A 10,392-nucleotide genomic window follows, 5' to 3' on the forward strand; every position below is an offset into this window, starting at 1 on the left:
ACGAGTTGAGTTTTTACCAAAAAGTTCTATTTTGGTTAAATCTGACCATATGACATTCTCCCAATCCTCTTCTGGATCATCCAAATGCACTCTAGCAAACTTCAGACGGGCCTGGACATGTACTGGCTTAAGCAGGGGACACGTCTGGCACTGCAGGATTTGAGTCCCTGGCGGCGTAGTGTGTTACTGATGGTAGGCTTTGTTACTTTGGTCCCAGCTCTCTGCAGGTCATTCACTAGGGTCCCCCGTGTGGTTCTGGGATTTTTGCTCAACGTTCATGTGATCATTTTGACCCCACGGGGTGAGATCTTGCGTGGAGCCCCAGATCGAGGGAGATTATCAGTGGTCTTGTATGTCTTCCATTTCCTAATAATTGCTCCCACAGTTGATTTCTTCAAACCAAGCTGCTTACCTATTGCAGGTTCAGTCTTCCCAGCCTGGTGCAGGTCTACAATTTTGTTTCTGGTGTCCTTTGACAGCTCTTTGGTCTTGGCCATAGTGGAGTTTGGAGTGTGACTGTTTGAGGTTGTGGACAGGTGTCTTTTATACTGATAACAAGTTCAAACAGGTGCCATTATTACAGGTAACGAGTGGAGGACAGAGGAGCCTCTTAAAGAAGAAGTTACAGGTCTGTGAGAGCCAGAAATCTTGCCTGTTTGTAGGTGACCAAATACTTATTTTCCACCATAATTTGCAAATAAATTCATTAGAAATCCTACAATGTGATTTTCTGGAAAATCTTTTCTCAATTTGTCTGTCATAGTTGACGTGTACCTATGATGAAAATTACAGGCCTCTCTCATCTTTTTAAGTGGGAGAACTTGCACAATTGGTGGCTGACTAAATACTTTTTTTCCCCCACTGTATAAAATATATTTTGATTTGTTTAACACTTTTTCGGATACTACATGATTCCATATGTGTTATTTCATTGTTTTGATGTCTTCACTATTATTCGACAATGTAGAAAATAGTAAAAATTAAGATAAACCCTGGAATGAGTAGGTGTGTCCAAACTTTTGACTGGTACAGTATGTAAGCATGCTGTTCATCGACTACGTCTTGGCCTTCAACACCATAGTGCCCTCCAAGCTCATCATTAAGCTCGGGGCCCTGGGTGTGAACCCCGCCCTGTCCAACTGGGTCCTGGACTTCCTGACGGGCCGCCCCCAGGTGGTGAAGGTAGACAACAACACCTCCACTACGATGATCCTCAACACTGGGGCCCCACAAGGGTGCGTGCTCAGCCCCCTCCTGTACTCCCTGTTCACCCACGACTGCGTGGCCAAGCACGCCTCCAACTCAATCATCAAGTTTGCAGACGACACAACAGTAGTAGGCTTGATTACCAACAATGACGAGACCGCCTACAGGGAGGAGGTGAGGGCTCTGGCGGAGTGGTGCCGGGAATATAACCTCTCCCTCAATGTCAACAAAACAAAGGAGATGATCGTGGACTTCAGGAGACAGCAGAAGGAGCACGCCCATATCCACATCGATGGGGCCGCAGTGGAGAAGGTGAAAAGCTTCAAGTTCCTCGGCGTACACATCACTAACAATCAGAAATGGTCCACCCACACAGACAGTGTGTTGAAAAGGCGCAACAGTGCCTCTTCAACCTCAGGAGGCTGAAGAAATTCGGATTGGCCCCTAAGACCCTCACAAACTTTTACAGATGCACCATTGAGAGCATCCTGTCGGGCTGCATCACCTCCTGGTACGGCAGTTGCACTTCCCGTAACCACAGGGCTCTCCAGAGGGTGGTGCGTTCTGCCCAACGCATCACCGGGGCACTGAGCAAATTGATCTCAAAACAAATGCATCTACTCAGGACCACAGCTGTAAACACAGTCCAGTTCAAAGTGAACGGCCCATATATGGCAACAGTCTATTTGCACATAGGCCTACTGCAGCTCTGATTGGTTATGGGGCACCAGTCTGTGTAGAGTACGTGCTGAGTCGTGCACTATAGTATCCTACTCCGATGCGTTCTGCCTACAACAAAATCTCTTGCATAGTTCGTTTTGTTTGAGTATGTTGCATTGAAGGTGGCTAGTATTGCGTTGATTCGATCACAGTTGCCACAGTAAAGGGAGACGTTGATAGTGTTTACTAACAGGGAAGATTCTAGGAAGTTGAGTGAAGTTCAATCTCCTGCTTCTCTCCCGGGCTGATATTTATTCTGCGCTCTGCAGCGGCAGTCTCGGGCAAGCAGCTTAGAGGGAACATTGTGCCCAGCCCTAACACACACACACACACACAAACACACACACACACACGCACACGCACGCGCACGCGCACGCGCACGCACACGCGCACACACACACACACACACACCCACCCTCTTACAGCTGTATCTACTCAGCAGCAGACAGATATTAAACCAACATAGTGTCTTGTTAACTACACCTCTCTGCCCATTTCTCTGTACACTGATCAGTGCAGTAACTGATCCTCTGTACCTCTTTATGGTAATGTCAACCTTCTGTGATTATCTGAACTTTCTGTGATTGGTAATGTCAACCTTCTGTGATTATCTGAACTTTCTGTGATTGGTAATGTCAACCTTCTGTGATTATCTGAACTTTCTGTGATTGGTAATGTCAACCTTCTGTGATTATCTCAACATTCTGTGATTGGTAATGTCAACCTTCTGTGATTATCTCAACATTCTGTGATTGGTAATGTCAACCTTCTGTGATTATCTCAACATTCTGTGATTGGTAATGTCAACCTTCTGTGATTATCTCAACATTCTGTGATTGGTAATGTCAACCTTCTGTGATTATCTCAACATGCTGTGATTGGTAATGTCAACCTTCTGTGATTATTAATGTCAACCTTCTGTGATTATTAATGTCAACCTTCTGTGATTGTCTCTCAGGAAGTTCTGGCCTGTTTCCGTGTCTGTGTTGGGAGAGAAGCAGCAGGTGGGCTCTAGATCTCTACTCTCTCCTTATGTGACAGGTCTCTCCTGCATCTCTCCAGTCTTCTCAACCATCTCTTAGAATCGCTCTTGCATTAAACCCATATGTAACTCTTTCTGTACTTTGTAACCTTTGTCCTCATGCAGTTGAACCTCTTTAGCTCTTCTAGGAAATCTGTGATCCTTGATCCCCCGAGGAAGCTTGAGCCCCCGGGGAAGCTTGAGCCCCCGGGGAAGCTTGATGTCATGAGATTAATAACAAACAAACCATGTTACTGTGTTACTACAGGGGATGTTATGTTAGCTCCCGAGTGGCGCAGTGGTCTAAGGCTCTGCATCGCAGTGCTAGCTGTGCCACTAGAGATCCTGGTTCGAATCCAGGCTCTGTCGTAGCCGGCCACGACCGGGATAGGGGAGGGAATGGCCGGCAGGGATGTAGCTCAGTTGGTAGAGCATGGCGTTTGCAATGGCAGGGTTGTTTCCCAAAGGGGGGCCAGTATGAAAAAGTAAAATAAAACAATTATGTATGCACTCACTAACTGTAAGTCGCTCTGGATAAGAGCGTTTTCTAAATGACGTAAATGTTATTGTACCCTATTTTCCCCCTCTTGATATTTCCTTTTCCTTTTCCACTTGATAAATGCCTGTTACTCAAACCTCCGATGTATTTCTGCGATTAGGTCCTTCCCAGCACCAAAGATGCTTGCTTTGCTTCTGCAGTGGAGACCTTACAACAGATCAGGTAAGGGACGCTCCAGTGTGATGTATTACAGTTGATCCGGTCATATCCCTTAGGTCAGGACGCTCCAGTGTGATGTATTACAGTTGATCTGGTCATATCCCTTAGGTCAGGACGCTCCAGTGTGATGTGTTACAGTTGATCTGGTCATATCCCTTAGGTCAGGACGCTCCAGTGTGATGTATTACAGTTGATCCGGTCATATCCCTTAGGTCAGGACGCTCCAGTGTGATGTATTACAGTTGATCCGGTCATATCCCTTAGGTCAGGACGCTCCAGTGTGATATGTTACAGTTGATCTGGTCATATCCCTTAGGTCAGGACGCTCCAGTGTATATGTATTACAGTTGATCTGGTCATATCCCTTAGGTCAGGGACGCTCCAGTGTGATGTATTACAGTTGATCCGGTCATATCCCTTAGGTCAGGACGCTCCAGTGTATATGTATTACAGTTGATCTGGTCATATCCCTTAGGTCAGGACGCTCCAGTGTGATGTATTACAGTTGATCTGGTCATATCCCTTAGGTCAGGACGCTCCAGTGTGATGTGTTACAGTTGATCTGGTCATATCCCTTAGGTCAGGACGCTCCAGTGTGATGTATTACAGTTGATCTGGTCATATCCCTTAGGTCAGGACGCTCCAGTGTGATGTATTACAGTTGATCTGGTCATATCCCTTAGGTCAGGGACGCTCCAGTGTATATGTATTACAGTTGATCTGGTCATATCCCTTAGGTCAGGACGCTCCAGTGTGATGTATTACAGTTGATCTGGTCATATCCCTTAGGTCAGGATGCTCCAGTGTGATTTATTACAGTTGATCTGGTCATATCCCTTAGGTCAGGACGCTCCAGTGTGATGTGTTACAGTTGATCTGGTCATATCCCTTAGGTCAGGACGCTCCAGTGTGATGTGTTACAGTTGATCTGGTCATATCCCTTAGGTCAGGGACGCTCCAGTGTGATGTATTACAGTTGATCCGGTCATATCCCCTTAGGTCAGGACGCTCCAGTGTATATGTATTACAGTTGATCTGGTCATATCCCTTAGGTCAGGACGCTCCAGTGTGATGTATTACAGTTGATCTGGTCATATCCCTTAGGTCAGGATGCTCCAGTGTGATTTATTACAGTTGATCTGGTCATATCCCTTAGGTCAGGACGCTCCAGTGTGATGTGTTACAGTTGATCTGGTCATATCCCTTAGGTCAGGACGCTCCAGTGTGATGTGTTACAGTTGATCTGGTCATATCCCTTAGGTCAGGACGCTCCAGTGTGATGTATTACAGTTGATCCGGTCATATCCCTTAGGTCAGGACGCTCCAGTGTGATGTATTACAGTTGATCTGGTCATATCCCTTAGGTCAGGACGCTCCAGTGTGATGTATTACAGTTGATCCGGTCATATCCCTTAGGTCAGGGACGCTCCAGTGTGATGTGTTACAGTTGATCTGGTCATATCCCTTAGGTCAGGACGCTCCAGTGTGATGTGTTACAGTTGATCTGGTCATATCCCTTAGGTCAGGACGCTCCAGTGTGATGTGTTACAGTTGATCTGGTCATATCCCTTAGGTCAGGACGCTCCAGTGTGATGTATTACAGTTGATCTGGTCATATCCCTTAGGTCAGGACGCTCCAGTGTGATGTATTACAGTTGATCTGGTCATATCCCTTAGGTCAGGACGCTCCAGTGTGATGTATTACAGTTGATCTGGTCATATCCCTTAGGTCAGGACGCTCCAGTGTGATGTATTACAGTTGATCCGGTCATATCCCTTAGGTCAGGACGCTCCAGTGTATATGTATTACAGTTGATCTGGTCATATCCCTTAGGTCAGGACGCTCCAGTGTGATGTATTACAGTTGATCTGGTCATATCCCTTAGGTCAGGACGCTCCAGTGTATATGTATTACAGTTGATCTGGTCATATCCCTTAGGTCAGGACGCTCCAGTGTGATGTATTACAGTTGATCTGGTCATATCCCTTAGGCCAGGACGCTCCAGTGTATATGTGTTACAGTTGATCTGGTCATATCCCTTAGGTCAGGACGCTCCAGTGTGATGTATTACAGTTGATCTGGTCATATCCCTTAGGTCAGGACGCTCCAGTGTGATGTGTTACAGTTGATCTGGTCATATCCCTTAGGTCAGGACGCTCCAGTGTGATATGTTACAGTTGATCTGGTCATATCCCTTAGGTCAGGACGCTCCAGTCTGATGTGTTACAGTTGATCTGGTCATATCCCTTAGGTCAGGACGCTCCAGTGTGATGTATTACAGTTGATCCGGTCATATCCCTTAGGTCAGGACGCTCCAGTGTGATATGTTACAGTTGATCTGGTCATATCCCTTAGGTCAGGACGCTCCAGTGTGATGTATTACAGTTGATCTGGTCATATCCCTTAGGTCAGGACGCTCCAGTGTGATGTATTACAGTTGATCCGGTCATATCCCTTAGGTCAGGACGCTCCAGTGTGATATGTTACAGTTGATCTGGTCATATCCCTTAGGTCAGGACGCTCCAGTGTGATGTATTACAGTTGATCTGGTCATATCCCTTAGGTCAGGACGCTCCAGTGTGATGTATTACAGTTGATCCGGTCATATCCCTTAGGTCAGGACGCTCCAGTGTGATGTATTACAGTTGATCCGGTCATATCCCTTAGGTCAGGACGCTCCAGTGTGATATGTTACAGTTGATCTGGTCATATCCCTTAGGTCAGGACGCTCCAGTGTGATGTATTACAGTTGATCCGGTCATATCCCTTAGGTCAGGACGCTCCAGTGTATATGTATTACAGTTGATCTGGTCATATCCCTTAGGTCAGGACGCTCCAGTGTGATGTATTACAGTTGATCTGGTCATATCCCTTAGGTCAGGACGCTCCAGTGTATATGTGTTACAGTTGATCTGGTCATATCCCTTAGGTCAGGACGCTCCAGTGTGATGTGTTACAGTTGATCTGGTCATATCCCTTAGGTCAGGACGCTCCAGTGTATATGTGTTACAGTTGATCTGGTCATATCCCTTAGGTCAGGACGCTCCAGTGTGATGTATTACAGTTGATCTGGACCCTTATTTCCTTAATAGGGATATATATATATATATATACTTTCACAATTTTGAAGGCAAATATATTGTATTGTATCTTGTATAAGTCTTCTCTGTCTCCTTGTGTTTGTGTGTTTACCCCTCACAGCACCACCTTCACCCCGTCAGACAAGCTGCAGGTGATCCAGCGTACCTTTGAGGAGCTGACCCAGGAAGTACATGCCCTGCTAGAGGGGAACTTCCTGTTTTCCATGGACGACCTCTTCCCTCTCTTCCTCTACGTCGTGCTTAGAGCACGGTAAGGTGGCATCACTACTGACGACAGGTGGCATCACTACTGACGACAGGTGGCATCACTACTGACGACAGGTGGCATCACTACTGACGACAGGTGGCATCACTACTGACCGACATGTGGCATCACTACTGACCGACAGGTGGCATCACTACTGACGACAGGTGGCATCACTACTGACCGACAGGTGGCATCACTTCTGACGACATGTGGCATCACTACTGACGACAGGTGGCATCACTACTGACCGACAGGTGGCATCACTACTGACGACAGGTGGCATCACTTCTGACGACATGTGGCATCACTACTGACCGACAGGTGGCATCACTACTGACGACAGGTGGCATTACTACTGACCGACAGGTGGCATCACTACTGACGACAGGTGGCATCACTACTGACGACAGGTGGCATCACTACTGACGACAGGTGGCATCACTACTGACGACAGGTGGCATCACTACTGACGACAGGTGGCATCACTACTGACGACAGGTGGCATCACTACTGACGACAGGTGGCATCACTACTGACGACAGGTGGCATCACTACTGACGACAGGGTGCAGAGACAAAATTGTTATGTTTTAAAGCTAGTTACCTGCAATTCTACACATTTCGCCATGGGGCTAGTTGCCATGGGGCTAGTTGCCATGGGGCTAGTTGCCATGGGTTATGTTATGTTCTTATGCTATCTGAGTGACTCAAATATTATAACAAAATCAATTATAACAAACAATACCATGACTGTCTAGTTTTTTTATTTTGGTGGTTGTTAGTTCTCAAAGAAAATGTATAGCTCCATTATCTTTTCTACAGACTTTATAGCTGGTTTTAGTGTGTACTTCATTTAAATATTTTGTGGCGGCCACGATAATGCATATAGGGTAAACACTGACTCTATTCCCTATATAGTGCACTACATTTGACCAGAGCCCAATGGGGGACATTTCCTTTGTCCCTGTTCTAGGATGAGGAATCTGGCTGCTGAGGTGAGTCTTATAGAAGACCTAATGGACCCCTCTCTGCAGAACGGAGAACTGGGACACATGTTCATCACACTCAAGGTAACACTCTGTACTTTTAGACAGCTGAAGCAAGCAAACACATTTTCTTCAAGAACATTTATTTTTCTAGTTTGGGATGTTTTGATTTATTGATTAGCGTTTCTAAATTTGTTATAAGGATCCCATTGATTGATCTATTTTCTTGGCATGTCCTTGTCCAGGCTTGCTGTTTTCAGATCCAGCAGGAGAAGACCACGTAGGGAAGGAAGTGTACTGCCTTCTACAACGGAGGTCGACCGGGGCGGACCCACTTTCCATCCCGTCGACTCCAGATGACCAGATAGTCAGTCTGGCGATTGATCATCCTGGGCTAAAGACATTTACATTTTTTTACTATTATTTATACAGGGAAGTCCCATTTGAGACCGAAGCCCTGCTTCACAAAAAGTAGCAAAACAATACAAAGTACACAATAAGGAATTAGTGAAACAATTATAACAATCAAAGGCCGGAGCATGAGAAATAAATTAGAAAAATGTATTTAAGAGATGCAGTGAAAAGGGACTTCTAGACTTCAGGTGCTGCTGCCTCATGACAAAGGGAACTTTCATGCACCCTGACTAGCTTTTACCCTGACTAGCTTTTACCCTGACTAGCTTTTATCCTGACTAGCTTTTATCCTGACTAGCTTTTATCCTGACTAGCTTTTACCCTGACTAGCTTTTACCCTGACTAGCTTTTATCCTGACTAGCTTTTATCCTGACTAGCTTTTACCCTGACTAGCTTTTATCCTGACTAGCTTTTATCCTCACTAGCTTTTACCCTGACTAGCTTTTATCCTGACTAGCTTTTACCCTGACTAGCTTTTATCCTGACTAGCTTTTATCCTGACTAGCTTTTATCCTGACTAGCTTTTACCCTGACTAGCTTTTATCCTGACTAGCTTTTATCCTGACTAGCTTTTATCCTGACTAGATTTTATCCTGACTAGCTTTTATCCTGACTAGCTTTTATCCTGACTAGCTTTTATCCTGACTAGCTTTTATCCTGACTAGCTTTTACCCTGACTAGCTTTTATCCTGACTAGATTTTATCCTGACTAGCTTTTATCCTGACTAGCTTTTTACCCTGACTAGCTTTTATCCTGACTAGCTTTTATCCTGACTAGCTTTTATCCTGACTAGATTTTATCCTGACTAGCTTTTATCCTGACTAGCTTTTATCCTGACTAGCTTTTATCCTGACTAGCTTTTACCCTGACTAGCTTTTATCCTGACTAGCTTTTATCCTGACTAGCTTTTATCCTGACTAGCTTTTATCCTGACTAGCTTTTATCCTGACTAGCTTTTATCCTGACTAGCTTTTATCCTGACTAGCTTTTACCCTGACTAGATTTTATCCTGACTAGCTTTTATCCTGACTAGATTGTATCCTGACTAGATTTTATCCTGACTAGCTTTTATCCTGACTAGCTTTTATCCTGACTAGCTTTTATCCTGACTAGCTTTTATCCTGACTAGCTTTTATCCTGACTAGATTTTATCCTGACTAGCTTTTATCCTGACTAGCTTTTATCCTGACTAGATTTTATCCTGACTAGATTTTATCCTGACTAGCTTTTATCCTGACTAGCTTTTATCCTGACTAGATTTTATCCTGACTAGCTTTTATCCTGACTAGCTTTTATCCCGACTAGCTTTTATCCTGACTAGATTTTATCCTGACTAGATTTTATCCTGACTAGCTTTTAACCTGACTAGATTTTATACTGACTAGCTTTTATCCTGACTAGATTTTATCCTGACTAGCTTTTAACCTGACTAGCTTTTATACTGACTAGCTTTTATCCTGACTAGATTTTATCCTGACTAGATTTTATCCTGACTAGCTTTTATCCTGACTAGCTTTTATCCTGACTAGCTTTTATCCCGACTAGATTTTATCCTGACTAGCTTTTATCCTGACTAGCTTTTATCCTGACTAGCTTTTATCCTGACTAGCTTTTATCCTGACTAGCTTTTATCCTGACTAGCTTTTATCCTGACTAGATTTTATCCTGACTAGCTTTTATCCTGACTAGATTTTATCCTGACTAGCTTTTATCCTGACTAGATTTTATCCTGACTAGCTTTTATCCTGACTAGATTTTATCCTGACTAGATTTTATCCTGACTAGCTTTTATCCTGACTAGCTTTTATCCTGACTAGATTTTATACTGACTAGCTTTTATCCTGACTAGATTTTATCCTGACTAGATTTTATCCTGACTAGCTTTTATCCTGACTAGCTTTTATCCTGACTAGATTTTATCCTGACTAGCTTTTATCCTGACTAGCTTTTATCCTGACTAGCTTTTATCCTGACTAG

The 10,392-nt window shown here is 44.5% G+C and overlaps 1 protein-coding gene across 1 annotated transcript in view; it reads left to right on the forward strand.

The window, feature by feature from the left end:
• The window catches only part of LOC123488924 (alsin-like), a 48,803-nt gene extending 39,976 nt beyond the window's left edge, over positions 1-8,827 (forward strand). The window contains exons 19-23 of the mRNA XM_045219661.1: positions 2,885-2,930; positions 3,607-3,668; positions 6,868-7,017; positions 7,987-8,083; positions 8,245-8,827. Coding sequence (XP_045075596.1) covers positions 2,885-2,930; positions 3,607-3,668; positions 6,868-7,017; positions 7,987-8,083; positions 8,245-8,283 — 394 coding nt within the window. The 3' untranslated portion in view covers positions 8,284-8,827. The remainder of the gene's footprint in view (positions 1-2,884; positions 2,931-3,606; positions 3,669-6,867; positions 7,018-7,986; positions 8,084-8,244) is intronic.
• The last annotated feature ends 1,565 nt before the right edge of the window (positions 8,828-10,392 follow it).

This window comes from Coregonus clupeaformis, unplaced genomic scaffold (genome assembly GCF_020615455.1).
Source record: "Coregonus clupeaformis isolate EN_2021a unplaced genomic scaffold, ASM2061545v1 scaf2589, whole genome shotgun sequence".
NCBI lineage: Eukaryota > Metazoa > Chordata > Actinopteri > Salmoniformes > Salmonidae > Coregonus > Coregonus clupeaformis.